The following is a 20,820-nucleotide window of genomic DNA, read 5'->3' on the forward strand; positions in this document are numbered from 1 at the left end:
GGAGGAACATCATGTGTTGGAGGCCATGGTTTGGGGGCATGAAGTCATCCATGTCGTCATTCCAGTTAACACAAGTTGGTGGTTGAGGTGCTGAAGCATGACTCGACGAACCTCCGGGCATCTGTTCTTGCGCAGGCCAAGTACTATCACCCGAAGATCTTATCCGCCTCCTTCGTCTAGTTTGCGGCATAAGTCCACCACCGAAGATACATACCAATTTACGGAAATTTGGTATCGTTTTGTTAATCAACTCCGTGTTCTCGGGGTAATCCTAGCATATAATTAAAAAACAATGTTACTGTTTCATAAATATGGATTCGAAATGACGGACAGGATTAGAACTGAATGAGAGTTACCTTAATGTGCATCTCATACACCTCTGGCCGCATCCATATCTTACAAGAACTTTGTAAGAATCCAATGATATTAGGATGATTTGCTAGTTCACATACTCTCATGTATATCTTCCGACGTTCTAGCAGGTGTCCCATTACATCTTGCGTCGTAATACCTCGAAATAATGTGAAATCTTTAAACTCTACTATTTTGGACAACACCATCTCTATCGTACCATCCGCTAACGGATTCAACTTCTTACTGATAACAAGATGGGTCATGATATCAAGTATTTTACTAGATTTTTCTTCGGTCCATGAAAATCCTCCACAATTTGAGGCAGCCATTGCCTTATGCTGCAATATCAATAAGGTACTGTCATAATTCTATTCTAATGTATAATTATTTTATTTGAAAAAGTCTGTAATAGTACTCAAATTGTAATACTAAACCAGTGTTCTAAAGCACCAAATCTAATTCAGCTAATCCACTAATTAAATTAAATTATTATACAATATCAATGGATTCATACGGAAGTTACCTGTAGATCAGGAGCACGCAATTCGGCAGAGCTTCGCCGCTTTTCTTCTCCTCACCCCTCTCTTTTTTCCTGAATTTTTAGACTCAAATGACAAAGGGAATGACGACGAATGGCGGCCAGGGCTTAAATAGAGGGGAAGGCCCCTGTCGCGCCCCCAACGGGCGACAGGTCCCTGTCGCCCCTGGGGTGGGCGACAGGCTCCCTCTTTTTTTTTTCTCCAGGGACTTTGTTGTAAATTTGAAGAAGAAAAAAATTACATTTGAGCCCTATCGCCCCCCATAGGGCGATCGGGGTATATTTTTGAAATTTTCCAAAACGGACATATATTTTTGAAATTTTAATTTTTTTTAAATATAAAAAAGAAAAAACCGCGTCTGCTGGCCCCTGTTCTGGGCCGCGTAGGTCTAATTACCAACCAGGCACTCTTTGAAATTTCTCAAAAAAAAAACTAGGCATTCTTTGGGCCGGTATTAGCAGAATGGTAAAATAAAAAATGGTATTGATTCAGTTACAATAATAATAAGAAAAAAAACAACAGAAAAATGGCAGTACTTTGTTTACTGCACAACTAGAGAATTACAGTTTCCGGCACGCCACTGACGCGTCCAAACACCCGCATGCTACTGAACCTCCGAGACCTGGACAGCCCGCGCCCGTCGGCGGCCGGCGGGAGACCCTCCGCCGGGTCCCGTCCTTCGTCGTCGCGCAAGAGATGGAGCTCGTCGGCCAGCGAACGCGGGACGACGAAGCGGCAGCTCTGGCTCTGATTGTGGTAGTAGCTGGCGCCGCCTCCGGTGAGCCGCCGCTCCGCCGGCCGCCCCCGCGTTGTTTGGGGAGGAGAGGCGCCGGGGGAGGAGACGAGGTCGTAGTGCATCGTCCTTCTCGTCGCCCTCCGCTTCTTGATCGCGCCGTAGACGAAAGGGATGAGCCCCTCCATCCTCATCTCCAACGATCTCTGAACCGCCGATACACAAGCGACGACAGATCAAGGAGGAGATTTTGCTGCCCTGTCGTTGAAGACTCGAAGCACTTGGTCGAGCTGCCTGATGCCAGTTCTCACTGCGAGGAATGAGATGCCACAGCAAAAAGGCTTCTTATAACAAATGCAGAGCCAGAACGGATGCTGGAGAGTTTGAAACTTTCCAGTTAGCCACACTGGTTGAGCGTGTCCGGCCGTCAGGCGGCTTTGAGAATTTTGTATCCTGGCTGCCATGGATATATGCCCGCATCTATCTGCAACTGGGTCGTCGCGATATGTCAGGCTGTCAGCAGTTTATGCGCCTTTTGCAGCTCTCCTTTTTTTTTTTGAAAGAAGACGCTTTGCAGCTCCCTCCATGACAATCAACTGAGAGACTAGCTTTAAAAATATGAATAAACTGCCCTTAAACTAAGGCGTTTGACACATGCGCTTCGAGATGATCGGCATTGGGTAGCGGTCAACATGGCTTTACAGCTGCACCATTGACGAGTCTGCACGCCACAACCGTTCCTGGATGTACCTTAATCAAATGATGCAGAGTTAGCCGCCAGCAGTTACGTACATGTCGTTAGCACGAGTTCTGAATCTGAACCATACATTATCAGCAGGCACAATCTTTTCTTTTAAGCAAATCAGGCACAATCTATTGTGGAGACAAATAGATTATGCTCGCATCAGCAGATGTTCTGAATCTGAACAAGACATTATCACCAGGTAGTTTTGTTCGTTCGTGCAAGTACTATCACTCTAGAGAACGCATGCCCCGAGTTTCAGTAAATTATCTTCAGTTCTTCTTCACAATTTGTACCAAGAAGAATATTATTAGTTCAATTCAATTCTGCAACACATTTTTAGAGAGGAATTCAGTTCAGCTCTCAGGTTCCTGAGGAATTTCAGTTGAGCTCTTTCTTGAATTCCAATGGGAAATGGTTGTTGAGTTGGACCTGCTGAAACTTCAAGGTGGACCAGAAGCATTCATAGAGTGGGCCGTCCGAGTTTCTTGGTTTATTTTTATGAAAATGTCTGTTTTACCTCCTCCAACTATCACGAAAGTTTGGTTTTCCTCCCGCAACTACGAAACCGGATACTCCACCTCCCTCAACTTTTCAAACCGTGCATTTTATCTCCCTCGAGTGGTTTGAAGACTGTTTCGCTACAGTAACCGCGGTTGCTACAGTAACCATAGTTTTGTCTTTTCTTTTTTTTTAAAAAATAAGTTGAATATTTGAAAAATCATTGTAAATCATAAAATGAAAATTTTAATTTTGTTGGACTCAAAGATCTACACATTAAACATATAATATGATATGCTTTAGTATAAAGTTTTTTCTACGAAGGATTCAACTGATTTTTTTTAAAAAAGAAAAAGACAAAACTACGGTTACTTCAAAACCACTCGAGGGAGGTAAAATATACGGTTTGAAAAGTTGAGGGATGTGAAGTACCCAATTTCGTAGTTGCGGGAGAAAACCAAATTTTCGTGATAGTTGGAGGAGGTAAAACAGACTTTTTCCTTATTTTTATAGCAGGCCAAGCCCAGTTATTGGTCAACGAACGGATCGGGCCCAGCCCAGCCCGTCAAGCCGGCCGCCGGGGGAAGGAGCGGAGAACTAGGCTCCGCTTCCGCCTTTCCCCTCCAGCAAGCCGCCGCCGTCGTGGCCTCGTGGGGGGGATCGCGACGGGGTGAGGCGGAAGAGAGATGGCGAAGTCGTGCAAGGGGCTGGCCATGGAGCTCGTCAAGTGCCTCAGCGAGACTGACTGCGTCAAGGTTGGTCAGCTCCTTCCTCCCCTTTCTCCTCGTCCACCCGCGCCGCAGCTTGCAGCTGCCTGTTTCGATCCGATTGGGTGCTAGCGTAATCCGATTATGTGCAAGCTAGTGCCGGGGGAGAGAATCAGGAAGGGTGATGCTGAATAGGCGACGGAGTTTCCGATCTTACTTAAGAAGTTGAGAACTTGAGATGATTGTGGGCCGGCCTATTTCTGGTTTCCTGATGCGGTTGTGTGCAGGTGCAGAAGAGGCCGTACAAGGAGTGTGCAGGGGAGAAGGTGCCCAACATCACAAGTGAGTGCGTCGGACTGCGGGAGACCTACTTCAACTGCAAGAGGGGCCAGGTATATCCTGATCGCCGCAAAATACTACTAGTAATCGCCAGCTTTCTGTTGAGAGGTATTGCAATTTGTAGTGTCAGATAGTTTGTCGTGCACCTAAGTTTCTTATTGGTTCATTAAGTAATGGTATGATGATTCCGCAGAGAGAAGAAACTGGAATTTATGAAGACCATCCTGGTCTGAACCCAACCTATGAAAGAGATCTGGGCGAAGATTTTGAGCGAATTTGCTCAGAACTTTCTCGTCTTTTCTACCTCTCTCCGCGATTGGTCCCCCAGCCTCGCTGTGATGTGCCTGAACTGTGACTCGCGCGCCATTCATTTTCCATATGCTGGGGTTCTCCCGGATTCCATATGCTGGGGTTCTCCCAGATTCCAGTCTGTGCCGCTGGACTGTTTTTCCCTGAATTGGCCACAGTATTATGTTAGGTTTTACCAAGGTGCTGAATAGTTAGCATTTAGATCCCAATAATTAGCATTCGACATTCTTTGGACATAACATGAATACCCGTGCCTCAGCGCAAATTAATTGGTTGCTTATGGCACTATGTTCATCAGTCCATTGCTTTGGTCTCCGTCCCATGGGCTATGATGATACAAGCCAATACAGAATTATTTGATCGGTGATAAGTTCAGTTTGCATATGATAGTAACTGTTAGATTGTTAAATTTAAAACTGTTCATAGATTTATGTGAATGTTACATGTCAATATGTGTGCAGTGTGCATTCTCAGTAATAATTTGTTTGGCGACTTGAAAATGAGGAAAAACATAAAAATTGTGTTTCCACTTAGACAAGGTTGGGTGCTCAGTTCTTGTTTCTATTCTGAATATGGAGTCCGCTAGTTTTGTTTATTTTAGTTACTTCATAGTGTTGCTCTTTCTAGATGAATCTTATTGGTTTCTTAATTTCTGTGGGTAGTGGAACTTATAAGAATCTGAGGAATTGCGTATGTACAACAGATGGTGCTAGAAAAATATTTCAATCTACTGAAAATGAATACTGACTGTACAGTGAAGATATGCTAGTCTTTCCGTTTGATCTTGATTCGACGACATGAAAAAAAGCTAAATCTTGGAGTGTGGTCAGAATTAGCGTCTTTCTGTAACGTCTCCTGTGTGCTAAAAATCCAATTAATCCTACCTATAGGAAGTACATCGAGCTGGGAAAGGGTCTAGAGTTGTAAAGTGAGAACCAATGGCCAATATCATCTCCATTTCTTGTGTCATTGTGTCGTATGGATGCATAACTTCAATAACGATACACAATTTAATTTATCTCTTGGATTTTTCTTACATACCATGACTAATGCAATATTCTAATTTTTGTATCTACCCTTTTGAATAACACCAACAAAGAACTGAAAGCACCAATCTTTTTTCTATTCACTAAAAACACCAATCTAAAAGGCTGAAATCCTGGTAATCCTTTCGTGATACATAAAGTTACAAATATATATATGCAACTCCTGTCTGTATTATGTAACCATATTTACTTGTGATGGACAGCTCAATTTGTATCTTTCAGTGGAAATATAATCATACACCTCATCTGCAAAAGCCAGATAGTACAGTTTCTGAAAAGGACACATAACCTAGCTTAGGAGTATTGTGGATTGCATTGGCCCAGTATTATTGCATCTGGTGTTACAGTCGTTATCATATCTTTCCGTTTCATGCCTGCATATACTTTTCATGTTCTTCCGTGATTTCATTATGCAGCTTCTGCATTTCCCACCATCATTTTGTCAGTTTGTACTGAATCACATATGCTTGTAATGAAATTGCAAATTTCTAACTTTGTTTATCATCCAACAGGTTGACATGCGAGCCCGGATACGTGGGAACAAGGGATACTAGCTGTGTGCCTGCAATGTCCTCAACCAGTTTTGGTTTCTAGCCATTCTTGTGATTTGAGGTGTAATCATGTCACACTGTACTCTGTCTGCATTCTAATGTTGATAGGAGAGTAACTCGGAGCAAAGGGTAGGTTCAAATGATGAGAGGCGCGTCTCAATTTGGCCTCTAACATATCTTTTGGAGAGAGAAAAAAACATGGTTGGAAATAGCCCGATATAGCCCGCTAATAGCTTTTTAGGAGATCTACCGCTACGCTATACAATATTTGTTCGCTATATCCGCTTAAGGAGGTTTTATGAGATTTAGCCATGCTAAATGTCCGCTAAATAGGTTTTTGTGAGACTTAGCAGCGCTAAATATCAATTGGGTACTGTTGGGTAGTTAAGAGACGAGTTAAGATTCAAATTTTAGGTGTTAGACCAACGATACTTATAATTTGTATGAGATTATTTATTATTTTATCATTCTGCTAAATGATTTAGTTTTCACTATAGCTTCGCTATAGTTATTCTATAGCTTTTAGAGAATGTTACCGCTAAACTTTATAGCCCGCTATTTCCAACTTTGGAAAAAAAAAAAGGTTGTTTCTTGCCATAATGTAGTCGGTCCTCATTTTGTTTGTTATAGAAGGCAGGAACTCAAATCAGGGCACACGCGTTGTTCCACTTGATGAGTTTTGATCCAGTTGCTGATGGTGCAACGTTTTGTCTTTCCGGAGAGGTTGTTCCATCATACCCAATATGTTCAGGTGGTGTGACCTGTTGTGCTGTCTTGTTCCCCCTGTACAATGAACTGAATCGCTGGACCATTAGCGAGCTCGATTTCGGGGACAGGCTTGAGATGATCTTGAAATAAAGATTTCGCGTCGGCGTTTGGTGTTTCAGACTTTCAGTGGATGAATAATTTGCTGAGCCAGCATTTCGGCCTAGAATTCACTGCATGTCATGCCATGTTTTGGACCGAAATTATTTTGCAGCTACCTTTCCTTAACGTGTTACAGCTTCCCCCCCTACACTGTTCATTGCATATTTGCATATCACGAGTTTAATAAAAAATAAATCAATATAAAAATAGTAAGGTCCTTGTTACATTTCAAAGCCGGGTTTATAGGCGTGCCGACACTACTAGTATATGAACCTCACCACCAGATAGTTCCCTCTATTTCCTTTCTGTACGCAGAACGATGTGATGGCGTACCAGAAAATCTACTCCACACTCGTCTCCTCGATTGAATTGAAGCTTAAACTGAAGCAGCCATGATTCGACCCGATCCGACGGCAGCGATCCCAGTAAAGCGGCTTCGATGCTTTTCGCGCCGGCGCCAGGCGTCCGGGTGCCGCAAAGTGGAACCGGACTTCACCGGCGCAAGCGACCGCCGGCGTCTCGTCTGATAACCATCGCCGTTCCTGTTCCAGCGACCCTGATTAGCACAACGCTGCTGCGAGCCTGAATTCTTTATAGTTTTTTTACCAATACTCTCATCAGCACTTTGATAGATTATTGCATGGATGGAGTATTACAGTTAAGTTCTTAACCTTCTTTTTAGAGCGAGTTTCTTAATATATGGTTGATGTAACGTTTGCGTCTCAAAATATTTTCTCCTAGGAAAAAAAATGATGATTCTCACCTATCACAATCTGCACCAGTGGACTTCAGATGCTAACCAAAAAGGCTAAACAGACTCGGATAAGGGCGCTACGTCATTCCAAAGCTCAGACTTCCGAGGCTTTGCAGCCTCCACCTGCGCTCCTGCAGGTTACTGGATCACCGCACAATTCCCATTCACCGGCAGGTTTTTTTTTTTTTGAAAAGCTAGCTCTTGGTTGAGTCGCCACTTTCTGATTATCTGGCAATAATTTTTTTATTTGCGGGAATAATTCTAGTTGTTTCCTTGAGATAGCTGGACTGCTAGTTTCAGATGTGTTTGCTTTCTTTTGACTTTGCAAGGCTGTAAGATGAGATCTGCTAGTTTTGGACCAGATCATCTGAAACGAAGAATCTAGGCATCGGTATTTTGAACATCCTCTAGGCTGATTTATGCTTTCTTCGTCTTCGTTCACGCTCACGATGTGCTACGGTGTTGGTGATATGCCTAAGAGCCCATCATCACAATACGGTTTAAAGGCCCAAAAAGATATTGATCCAAGAGGGATTAGGATTACTAATGGGCCTATGAGATAGAAGCCCATTAGTACGCCCTATATATACGAGGGAGGGGCTAGGGGGCGAAACCCTGAGCTGCGCCACCTCCCTAGCCGCCGCCCCTCCCTCTCTCTCTCGGCCGCCGCCCTTGCCGTGCGTGCGGTGCTAGCACACCGACGCCCGGCGTTTTATCCCCGTACGTGTGGACTCCGTGGAGGCGCTGCTGCGACTGCTGCGCTGATCGGCTGCTGGGATCAAGTACGAGGAGCTCGGTTCGCGGGACGTGATCGACTATTTCCTCTACATCGACGCACGACTTCTTCCGCTGCGCTGCGCGTCTAGTGGTAACGATCTATGATCTTCTACTCGCAAGTATCTTGGGTATATGCGGTAGTGATGCTAGCGTAGCCTATCCATTTCTCTACAGTGATATCAAAGCCATCTTGCGTAGTTTTTGGTCTGGATCTTTTGCATATAGGTGATATGTTGTTGTAGTAGATTGGATCTATTACTTTTGCACGGTTTGATTAGATCAATTGGTCATAAGGGGTTAAAACTGGAGCGAGTTGATTGCGCGGCATGTGACAAAAGATTAGTTTGTGTTCTTTCTCTGTTATGCATACGACATGTCCCTACCGGCTGGAATCACCATCGGGACTAACTGTGTGCATAGTCAGCAGATTGAACCAACAGATCGAGGTCATGTGTAGATGCAGTCTTCTCAAGTGCAAAGTTTGCACGGTCAATGTGATTGACCTAGTGAAAATTGAGGCATTATGAATGGCTCGGATTTGAGGTGATGCGATCACTCTGATGAGATTTTGATAGGGATTCCATAGATGCGATCTGTGTAATACCGTGAAGTTTTCAGGGTTTTCATGATGGCGATGATGATCACCACAAGACAGGACGGATGGCAATGAAGGTCACCTTGGAGCCATGGCGATGGAGCCCATTGTGATGCAAGAGGCCATACTATTCACAATATAATATGATTATATGCCTGTGATGTTTATTTTCCTGTCATACTATTCTTTCATGCTTTTACATATGGTGGATGTTTTAATCATGATAGAATAGCTTCCCTCAGAAAAGTTGAGTTTTTGATGCCTTTTACCAATAGCTGCACCTATAAATTTTGATCGTTGTGTGGTAGGTTTACCAAAGTATAGGGTGGATGTCGGACATTCACAAGCATAGTATTGGTTTACTCAGCAAAGCTATCAAAACAGTTTTGGGCTTTAAGGCATAGGGTTGGGGCCGGGGCATTGGATGCCACCCAACAAACAAGAGTCGCATAGAGATGTGATTAGTAATTTGTTACTTACCTATATCACTACTTTTCTAGCCGTGATGCTAAAGCTCACTAGAATTTTAGTGATTATGGATCTTGAACCACTATATGTCATTAGAGGGAAGATGACATTGATATAGTAGGTTGTCTTTTGTTAAATCAGTTAATGAAAGTCTTTACATAAACTTAGTGCTGAAATCTTGCTTTACTTTAATGTTGTAGATCATGTCTGCCAGTAACAATTCCGCTTTAAATTTGCGTTCTGTTCTTGAGAAAGAAAAGTTGAATGGAACAAACTTTATTGATTGGTACCGCAACCTGAGAATTGTTCTCAGGCAAGAGAAAAAAGGAGTATGTTCTTGAGCAGCCATATCCTGATGATCTCCCTGACAATGCAACTGCTGCTGATCGCAGAGCTTATGAGAAGCACTGAAATGACTCACTTGATGTCAGCTGTCTAATGCTCGCCACCATGTCCCCTGATCTGTAGAAGCAGTATGAGCATGCGTATGCTCATACCATGATCGAGGGGCTGCGTGGGATGTTTCTGAACCAAGCTAGGACTGAGAGGTTCAATATCTCAAAGTCCTTGTTTGCGTGCAAGCTGCAAGAAGGTAGCCCAGTCAGTCCTCATGTGATCAAAATGATTGGTTACATTGAGACTTTGGACAGACTTGGTTCTGAACTTCACCAAGACTTGGCTACTGATGTTATTCTCCAGTCGCTCCCGGCGAGCTATGAGCCTTTTATCATGAACTTTCAGATGAATGGCTTGGATAAAACATTGAGTGAGTTGCATGGGATGCTAAAGACAGCAGAGGAGAGCATTAAAAAGAATCCCAATCATGTGATGATGATTCAGAAGGGGAACAAAAAGAGGAAGCGTTGGACGCCTCCTAATCCCAAAGGTAAAGGCAAGGAAAAGAGTTCCAGTGGTGAGTCCTCGGGCTCTAAGCTAAAGCCAGCACCTAAGGCCAAATCTGGCCCTACTTCTGAGGATGAATGCTTCCACTGTCATGAAAAGGGACATTGGTCTAGGAACTGCAAGAAGTACTTGGAAGAAAAGAAGAAGAAGAAGGGAAGTGAGACTTCCACTTCAGGTATAAATGTTATAGAAATAAATATTGCATTATCTTCTAGTGAATCATGGGTATTTGACACTGGATCAATGATTCACACTTGCAAATCGTTGCAGGGTCTAAGTGAGACTAGAAGATTTGCAAGAGGCGAGTTGGACGTTCGTGTCGGCAATGGCGCAAAGGTTGCGGTGTTGGCGGTCGGCACCTACCACTTGTCTCTACCCTCCGGATTAGTTTTGGAATTAAATAATTGTTATTGCATTCCTGCTTTGAGCAAGAACATTATTTCTTCTTCTTGTTTGGAAGAAGTTGGTGATTTTAAGATTGTAATAGAGAACAAACGTTGTTCTATTTTTTGCAATGTCATTTTTTATGCTCATTGTCCATTGGTGAATGGATTATATGTTCTTGATCTTAAGGATAAATCTGTCTGTAACATTAATACTAAGAGGCTTAGACCAAATGATTTGAATCCCACTTTTATTTGGCATTGTCGCTTAGGTCATATAAATGAGAAGCGCATTGAACAACTCCATAAAGATGGATTGTTAAGCTCATTTGATTTTGAATCATTTGACACATGTGAGTCTTGTTTGCTTGGAAAGATGACCAAAGCGCCTTTCACTGGTAAGAGTGAGAGGGCGAGTGACTTGTTGGAATTTGTACATACCGATGTATGTGGACCAATGAGCTCAATAGGCAGAGGTGGTTTTCAGTACTTTATTACTTTCACTGATGATTTTAGTAGATATGGCTATATCTACTTAATGAGGCACAAGTCTGAATCGTTTAAAAAGTTCAAAGAATTTCAGAATGAAGTACAAAATCAATTAGGCAAGACAATTAAATTTCTGCGATCTGATCGTGGAGGAGAATATTTGAGCCTTGAATTTGGTGATCATTTGAAGCAATGTGGAATTATTCCGCAGCTAACTCCGCCCGGAACGCCTCAATGGAATGGGGTATTGTAACACCCCTGTGTTAATCGTCTCGCTAATCATGATTTATCTCGCTAATCGTGGACTCAATTCATCGTTAACGCTAATCGCGTTCGCTTAGCAAACATCTACTTAGCTGTGTTCGATCTCGTTTTTGTCCTTGATCCGAGCTCCAAATCAACTTTCGCCCAAAACGAAAGTTGTAGATCTTCTTTTTCTCTACAACTTTTATTTTGGCCAAATTTCATGTTCCCATATGAAAATTTGAGTTTCAACTAGTCAAAATCGGGCTAAAATCTTTCAAACGAAGAAACAGTGTATCTACTGCTCGGCACTGTGCGCTCGCCGGCCATACCGGCGACTGTGCTCGTCGGCGCCGCTCCACGCGTCGGCAATCGCGCCCGACCTCGGCGTCGGCGCCCTTATCCTCGTGGACGCCCGAAGCTTCCCGTTCCGTTCCCCATTCTTCTTCCTCGGAGCTAGGTCGAGCTCAAGGGGGCAGAACCGAGCAGGGTCGCCGCCGTTCGTCGCGCCGGCCACGGCTCGCCGCCCCGCTTCGATTCTTCGCGCTCCAACCCGCTACACCTCGCCCCGAAGCTCGTCCATCTCTCCACCAGCGCGGCCGAGCCCTACCCGGCCGAAATCGCGCATCAGACCACCGTCCACCATTGAAGCTCCGCTCCGAGCTTCGCCCCTCTCGTCGACGACCACCTTCCGGCCTTCCTCCGCGCAAAATCGATCCACGGTGAGCCCGGCCGCAACCCTAGCTCACTCCCCGACCCTCTCCCTATCCGAATCCGCTCTGCGCCGCCCTCGAATCGCTGCCGCGCCGCCGCGGAACGCGCCGTCCGCCGCCCGCGCCGCCGCCGGCTCTCCCTGGGCGCCGCCCCTCGCCGCTGCCGCGCGCCCTAGGGCCGCCGTGCCTTCCCGAGGCTCACGCAGCCCGCTCCCGCCGCCGCCGAGTTTCGCCGCCGCCGGAACGCCGCGCGCCGCCCGCGCCGACCCCGCGCCGCCGCTCCTGCCCGCTTGCGCCGCCGCGAGCCGCCGCTCTAGCCCCCTGCGCCGCCTTGCTCCGCCCGGCGCCGGCCCCGCCGCTGGGACGCCCTGGCCGCAGCCGGGCTGGCCCCCGTCGCCGGCGAGCTGCGGGCTGGCGGCTGCGCCGCCGCCGCGGCCACGCCGACCGGCGCCTGGCGCTCGCGTGCGGGCAAAAGCAGGGGAGGGGGCGGGCCTGGCTCCCTGACTTGTGGGGCCCGGCTGTCAGCCCCCCTTTTATTGTTTTCCATTTCTTAATTTAACTGAAACTTTAAAAATCCGTGTAAATTTGTAGAAAAATCCAAAAATTGCAAACCCAATTTTGTTAGGTTTCTAAAATCACAAGCTTCTGAGGAAAAATACTTGTGCCTGTTTTTTGTTACTTTTTCTGTGGTGAAAATTCAGTTTGCGTTAAACCTAGTTTAATTATTGTAGGTAGTTCCATGGCTCTAAAAATTATGAAAAAATTTGCAGTAGCTTACTCTTGGTATGTGTAGTTCACTGAAAAAGTTTCAGGTGCTTGTTCTATATGCTAGTGTGTGGTTCTAATTGTTGTTTATTTGCTTTTCTAGGGTTAAGACAAATGCTTTCGATCGTCGTTCATTGTTGGAAAAATTCCGTGGCATGCTTTACTGTCTTCACGTTACGCTGTTTCATTGTGTTGCTAAATCATGTTTGCAAGTTAGGGTTTTGCTTGTAGTTTGCCCTCGCCATGCTCTTTTAATTATTTTAAAGTTAGTAGCTGTTTTTGGAAGGAACACTGCAGGCTAAATGTTGATCTTTGGTTTCGCATCGTAAACAATTATGCATTGCTCTATGTCCTATCTGTTGCATGACATATTTTATTCGTGTAGACGCCACGACTGACGCTGTCCACGAGCTAGTTGCTGAGCCGGTCCAGGAGCCACGAGCAGGAGCGCAGCAGGAGGACGCCGTTGAGCACGCCCCCGGAGACCTAATTAACCCCGCTGACCTGCAAGGCAAACCCCGGAGCATAACCATAATTTAAAGTATTCATCGTTTATTTAAGTATTGTGCATTTATGTTCTAGGAGTTGAATGGAACCATAGTATGCATGTGCCCTAGGTACCATGGGCCTATACTAGTATGCATGTGTCGATAGAAATGCTTTGCTAAATAGGTCTTCGGTAGAAGTCGAGTGATTGCTGTCACTCGCGAGTTTAGGATCTTGATCCCTTAGCTTTGGCTTGAAATGAACTGTTGAGTAAAGAGAAATGGAGACCGGGCGGAAATGAGTTGGTTTTGGTATGGTTTGGATGGAAAGTTAGCTCCGCCTGTGTCGATTGAGGACCGTTCCGTTGTTGGCAGTGCTGATCGAGGATTGAACAGTACTAACCACATACCGGAAGTAGGAGGTAGTCGAAACCGGTAAGCTGTGTACCACCTTACAGCGGTGATTTGAATTCCGCCATGCTACGCTGGGCGTGGGAGTTGGCGGGTGTTGGATAGGATGCCGCCTCCGGGTTCTCCGGGAGTTCACTGCGAGGGGCCCATCACCTGGGTTTTAGCAGGCGTAGTTCAGATGCCGTGGTAATGTGGAAACAGTTGACGCGAGTGGCCCGACGGGGCTTGCATGTGTCGTGTGAGTTAGGTCCACCTTGCAAGGTTAAATCGGATCGATTCGCCGTGACTCGCGGTTATGAGAGTCTTGATCTCTTTGTCACATCGTAGTAAGAAAGTGGAATGAAAACGGAATGGAAAAGACTGGTTTGGAAGTTACTAAAAGATAATCTGTTCCACCATATGTGTTTTAGATGAATAGGCGAACTTAGTAATACTTGGTATACTAAATGGAGCTAAAATATTGAAAGTAAGGATTCACTTCTAGCAGCTTTTCAGCAAAAGAACTCCAGAGCCAAAAAGCTTTGCATGTCTAGGTAATGGGCTAAGTATACCCAGAGTCAGGTAAGCCTTGCTGAGTATTAGTATACTCAGGGTTGTTGTTGTAACCCCTCTGAGCAGGTTGTGTCCCGGCGGACTTCGAGGAGATCTGTGCGTCCTGGATTGGACAGCCGCTTCCTCCAGGTTGGACCGTCGAGTGGGCCCTGTCTTCCCCGTGAAGATTGGGCAGGTTGGCGTCACATCGGTGGGCAGGATGTGGAGCTCACCTTTTATCGTCGTCGTAGCTATCGTATATGTATTTCGAACTCAGTTTTAAACTTCCGCTGTGCGTTTGAACTTTGTTGTTTGTATTTAAGGCTTTTATGTAAAACCTGTGTTGTAAATTAATTTGAAGATTTTTGTATGCGGGTAACACCTGTGCTCGTCTTCGTACGGGTCTAAGTGCAATTGTGATCCTGGAGTACAGTAGTTTAATCGGGATTTTACCCGACAGCCTGTCAGGTTACACCGTTTTTAGTGCACAGTAACTGGATTAAGTATTAAGATGATGGTTAGTGCATTTAAGCCGGTCTAATTTGGACGGTGCTGCTACAGCTGGCATCAGAGCTCTAAATTGCACTGGGGTGTTTATCTTGCAACGATTTTGGGTTTTTTTCTCGAAAAGTTGACGCTAGATGCGCTAAGGAATAGAATAGATAGTTCGTATGCCCTAATTATGTATATAAGTTAGGTGGCAACTAAGTATCTATTTTATTCCAGCACTTCCAGCTTTTACTTTTTGTTAAATCTTATTTCGGCAACGACGCACCTACACTAAGGTAAGCAAGGTAAGCATTCTGGTAGTCCTTAGAATAGCCCACGTGTTTCATACGTGCGCGGGTCCCGTATGTTGAGCATACGAGGAGGTGATAAGGCTCAATTCAAATGAGCCTGTTGCTATCTGCCGCCTGATATGGAGTGCGGATTTCATGTCGTGTGATTGTGATCACGGCCATTTCGTAAGGCAATGTTACGAGATGTAAACCTGTCATGCGGTTGGCCATGACCGTGACCCTTGGGACACGTCTACCCTTGGATGTCCCGTAAGGCGAGTGTACGGGAAGTGAATACGTTGTTATGACGTATGCAGCGCTGCCCATTTAGCGTCGAACGTCTGGGTGCCATCTCTATAGTGGATGGTAATGTATGTGTGAATATGTGGGAAACTGCATATGCGTTACCCGTGTGGCGTAGGACACATGGGGGCCGTTCGTGTGTGCTGGCACGAAGGGTCCAGAAGTGGATATTATATCTGTCTCTGTGCTCTTCTGCAGGAAACTAACCACATAAGCGCGTTATAAAATCCTTGATCGTAGGAACGACTAGTCTATATATAGGGAGAGTACGTAATTGTGCCACCGATTGCTCTCGTATACCATATTTTGGTACTTGTTTGGGTGAGAAACGCTAGAACGTGGCATGCATCTTGCATCTTGCATTCCTGAGTTGTTGTTTGTTTTGTTACCTTCGGTTGCGCTTCACAAAAATTTATTTGGATCCTCCAGCAATGCACCCCAGAGGTACAAGCTGGTTCAGACAGGGAATCAGCAGGCTTCAAACCGTCCTCCACAGCAGGGCCGTTGGGTCGCTAGGCCACCCCAGCAATAGCAACCGTGGGTACCTCGTTTCCCGACACAGCAGCAGAGGCCGCTAATTCTACAAGCTCCACGTCCCAACAACTACCCTTGTTACAATTGTGGTAACCTGGGGCACTTTGCACGAGACTGCCGTCTGCCACCTCGGCAGAACATCTACAAGACTCCAGCACTGAGTCAAGGTTCCAGCCAGAAAGATCAGAAAAAGAAGGTTGTACCTGCCAAGACTGGTCGTGTGAACTACACCACTCTGGAGGAAGTCCCGGAGGGCACCCAAGTGATGGCGGGTACGTTCTCCGTTAATCACTGCCCTGTTACTGTGCTATTTGATTCTGGAGCATCTCATAATTTTATCAGTGAAGCATGTGTGGCACGACTTCACTTACAAGTAACATGCCTAGAGAGACCCTACATTATTCAGACACCTGGCACCCGGTTAAATGCTGGCCAAGTAGTTCGAAATGTTTCCCTTACCTTGGGTGGGAAAAATTTTCCACTCACTCCCATTGTTCTTCCAAGTCAAGGGATAGATATCATACTTGGAATGAATTGGATGAAGAAGCATGGCGTTATCATCAATACCTCTTCTCGTATTCTTCAGTTCAACTCTTCCATGTATGGTTCTATGGACATTCATCTTTCCCAGCATGCAATTCCAGCCACTGTCATAAACCATCTGGAGGGAAAAATTCTAGAAGTAATTCCGGTGGTTTGTGAATACCCCGATGTGTTTCCTGAGGACTTGCCAGGCATGCCTCCCGATCGGGATATTGAATTTGTCATTGAGTTACAGCCTGGCACAACCCCCATATCTCGAAGGCCATATAGAATGACTCCCAGTGAGTTAGCTGAATTAAAAATCCAGTTACAAGAGTTGCTGGATAAAGGCTATATCCGACCGAGCACCTCACCTTGGGGTTGTCCGGCTCTGTTCGTAAAGAAGAAAGATCACGGACTGAGGCTATGTGTGGATTATCGACCGCTGAATGCAGTCACCATCAAAAACAAATATCCACTTCCTCGTATTGATATTCTTTTTGATCAATTAGCTGGAGCTAAGGTATTCTCAAAAATAGATCTACGATCTGGTTATCATCAAATCAAAATCAGACCGGTGGATATACCAAAAACAGCTTTCTCTACTCGTTATGGTTTATATGAGTATTTGGTGTTGTCTTTCGGATTAACCAATGCTCCCGCTTATTTCATGTACCTCATGAATTCGGTATTCATGCCGGAGTTAGACAAGTTCGTCGTGGTCTTCATTGATGATATCTTGATCTACTCCAAGAATGAGGAAGAACATGCTCATCATCTTCACATAGTACTTCAGCGTCTGAGAGAGCACCAGCTTTATGCCAAATTCAGTAAGTGTGACTTCTGGCTGAAGGAAGTGCCATTCCTCGGTCATGTCATATCTGCGGAGGGCATCTCTGTGGATCCCAGTAAAGTGCAGGATGTACTCGATTGGGAAGCCCCAACTTCAGTCCCTGAAATTCGCAGTTTCTTGGGTTTAGCTGGGTATTATCGTCGGTTCATCCCAGAATTCTCCAGAATTGCGAAGCCGATGACTGAACTTCTTAAGAAGGGTGTCAAATTCTATTGGAGTGCCCAATGTGAGGAAGCTTTCCAGAAATTGAAGACACTTCTCACTTCTGCTCCAATCTTGGCCCAACCAGACACTACAAAACCATTTGATGTGTACTGTGATGCCTCAGGCACAGGACTCGGCTGTGTCCTGATGCAAGAAAACAGAGTGATTGCTTATGCTTCTCGATCACTCAAGAGACATGAAGAAAATTATCCCACTCATGATCTTGAATTAGCAGCTGTGGTCCATTCACTGAAGATCTGGCGACACTATCTCTTAGGTTCATTGTGCAACATCTATACCGATCACAAGAGTCTCAAATATCTTTTCACTCAAGCTGATTTGAACATGCGTCAAAGAAGATGGCTTGAGTTGATTAAAGATTATGAACTTGTAACACCCGGTTTATAAAAGAACATAAACCGAGCAATCATATACGTGCCAGGATCAAGTCACACGTATATACAACAGAATGAACAGTATATCATAGCACATATCACGTAAAAAGATATAATAAAGCGAATACGAATGTTATTTATTACAATAATGACAAAATGTCGGATACAGCGGAAGCGAAGTACAAAATACGAATAAAGCTCTCCGAAGCTGAAGCAGGGCGCCACAGGGACGTCGACTGGGAGACGAAGCACCTAGAAGTCCTCGTAGTCCTGGTAGCGCTGAGCGAACTCCCTCGCGTCGGCAGGAACTGAGCAGCAGTAGCGTAGCCAAGAGGAAAAAGTAGAGAAGAGACAAGGGTGAGTACACAACTTGTACTCAACAAGTATAACACAAACTATGAGGCTCTAGGCTGGCTGACTCAACTGCATTAGCTTTTAAGTGTTGGCAAATTTTTATTAAAACTATTTACTACGAGTTGATGAATTACCATTAACCCAGTTGCATAGTAATTAATCAGAATTAATTATACTACTACTGAGAACCATACCAAAACCAAGCCACCAAGGTAAACCCCGAGAAGCACCTCCCTCGTCGGAAGGAGATAACTTCACTAATCAAAAGGAGGATCTGGGCCGCTCATAACCGTGAGCACGGCTAGTATACCAGTTTTTCACTCTGCAGAGGTTGCACATCTTTACCCACAAGTCGTGAGCTACGCCAGTTGTTCATCACACTTCCTTAGGTGAGATGGCCAGCGACTCACTACGAGGCCTTTAAAAAGAATCTCGTTGGTAAGGCGTAACCGCGAGAGATAGGTCGGCGACGATGGGGCCCACCTCCGGGGGTACAAGCACAGGAGCGCAATCCAAGCACAGACCAAGCCGGAGGAGCAGGGACCATTGAAGCTTACTACTCTTGCCCCGCAGGTAAGTTACTACAAACCAAAAAGATCTAGTTATTACGCCAAGTCTATCCCATTCTAGCCTTGTGGTAGCGCTGTTGTCCCAGGTTGTCGCTCTATGAACCGGTCCTTATGGAGAGTGGCCAACCAGGCAGTAAGCACCGTGCTGGCCCCCTAAACCATGTTTCTAAAAAAAAAACATCTTTTAACGAGAAGTGAGCCACTCAAGCCACACAGAGTGCCACTCTCAGAATTAAGTTCAAGTAAACCATTAATCAAATTAATTAAAAAGGACCAGAGTGTGTTATAGCGCAGCAACCTAGCACAACTAACCAGAATGCAACCCAAAGGTATATATAAGGGATATCAAGTGGCTAGGAAATCCTTAAAGGCATACAGTATTAAAATGCAGTATGAAATTGTATTTAAAGGTGATAGGTTGTTCATGTTATACTTGCCTTCCTCGTACTGCTCCTGCTGCTGCTCAAAGTGCTCGGAAGACGGCTGCTCCGGGTACTGGTACTGGGGCTCCTCAACTGGATCAGCGTCTACTCACGAACACATGGCCAAAACAATGCACGAAAATAAGCATACAAGCAAACATTAACAAAAACTAAGAAACAGTACATCAATACATAAAAACAGCACACTAAACTACTCTAAAACTATTCTACGCGTTACAACGATCGCGTGGATATAAAGAACGCTAAAAACGGAGCTAAAACGCATTTTCTAGGCTAAAAACAAGTTCTAGGGGCTTATTTGTAAGAAAACTGAAGTTCCAGGGGCTTTTCTGCTAAAACCGAGGGCTAAAACGTAATTAAACTAAAGCCTCAGGGTCTAACTCGCAAAAACATCAAGTGTGGACGGCGGGTTCTATTCTGGTAAAACTCAGGGGCTAAAACGATAAAAACAGGGCCTATCCGTAATTTCTTTTGAGCTAATAGGACCGCGGGTTGAATCAGTAAAAGGCCGAGGGCTCTTTAGCAAAAATCCCAGGCCGAACCGGTACGCGTGGATCCAGACCGCTGGATCTGGATCTGATGGCTTAGAACAGATCAGCTCGGGATCTAATCTTGGCCGTTGATTCCGGATCGGGCGGCTGGAAGGGTGTGGGCGCGTGGGGGCGGCGGCGGGTCACCGCCGGCGAGGAATCCCGCGGCGGCGCGCAGGGGAAACCCGCCGGAGTCGGGCAATCTCGATACTCCGGGGGTCAAAACGAGCGGGGCTTTGGCCTGGGACGATCGCCGGAGCATGCGTAATCTACCTGGCCTCTCAGGGGCAAGGATTAGGGCGTGGGGCGCCATGCGCGGCGGCGGCGGCGGCACTGGGGTGGCGGATGTCGCCGGCGCGCCACGCTCGGACTCCTAAGGCGTGCTACGGGCCACAACAACATGCGCAAAGGATAGAGGGATGGCTACTGGTGCTCACCGGGGTGCAAGATTGGCGAGGGAGTCGTGCAGAGGGCGCGACGGCGAGGACCGGCGGCGAAGACGACGCGGAGTCCGGGGAGGAGTCGTTGTGGGCGTCGGGGTCGGAGAAGAACGGCCCGAGGAGGCTCCTGGCGTTGCGGCGGAGCTGAAACGCTGCTCGGTCGGAGCTTCGGCGAGGCGGAGGGGCTTGGCTACGGCGGCGCAGAGGAGGTCCGCACGGCGGAGCTGGCGCGAATGCGACGGACTTAGGGTTTGGGGCTCTGGTGGCGGCGCAGGTGGATGGGAGGGTCTCTCGGGGTGCGCGGGCGGTAGTTATAGGGCGGCGGGGCGCATTGGCGTGCGCGCCTGGGGGGAAGGCCGGCGAATTCCTCGGCGAGGATCGCGGGCGAGCGTTGCGCTGCGGGGGAGAAGGAGGTTCTGCCATGCGGGCTCGGCTTGGCAGCGGGTGGTGCGGGCGAGCGCTCCGCGCGGGCTGAGGCGAGTTGGGCCGGTGTGCGCGTGCGCGAGCCGGGCCGCGGAAGTGCCGCGGGCCTAGCGCGGTCGTGCGTCTGGGCTGCTGCGCGGGCTGGGCAGCGGGGAAGGGGCGAAGCGGGCCTGCGCGGGGTGAGGGGAGAGGCTGGGCCAGCGGGTTGGGCTGGACCGAGTGGGGAGCGGGAGGGAAGAGTGGGCCGGGCTGAGCTGCTAGCTGGG

At 46.5% G+C, this 20,820-nt stretch overlaps 2 protein-coding genes across 2 annotated transcripts; one reads left to right on the forward strand and one right to left on the reverse strand.

Moving 5' to 3' along the window:
* Positions 1–1,318: 1,318 nt before the first annotated feature.
* LOC120696124 lies at positions 1,319–2,014 on the reverse strand. Its single transcript, XM_039979270.1, has one exon. The coding sequence runs from the start codon at positions 1,818–1,820 to the stop codon at positions 1,446–1,448; it is 375 nt and encodes a 124-aa protein (XP_039835204.1). The 5' UTR covers positions 1,821–2,014; the 3' UTR covers positions 1,319–1,445.
* Positions 2,015–3,413: 1,399 nt separating this feature from the next.
* On the forward strand, positions 3,414–6,064 carry LOC120684492 (cytochrome c oxidase assembly factor 5-like). Its single transcript, XM_039966343.1, has 3 exons — positions 3,414–3,624; positions 3,864–3,968; positions 5,783–6,064. Exons 1-3 carry the CDS (start codon positions 3,556–3,558, stop codon positions 5,822–5,824), a joined length of 216 nt encoding a protein of 71 aa, XP_039822277.1. The 5' UTR covers positions 3,414–3,555; the 3' UTR covers positions 5,825–6,064.
* The last annotated feature ends 14,756 nt before the right edge of the window (positions 6,065–20,820 follow it).

Source organism: Panicum virgatum, chromosome 2K, assembly GCF_016808335.1.
Source record: "Panicum virgatum strain AP13 chromosome 2K, P.virgatum_v5, whole genome shotgun sequence".
NCBI classification, from domain to species: domain Eukaryota; kingdom Viridiplantae; phylum Streptophyta; class Magnoliopsida; order Poales; family Poaceae; genus Panicum; species Panicum virgatum.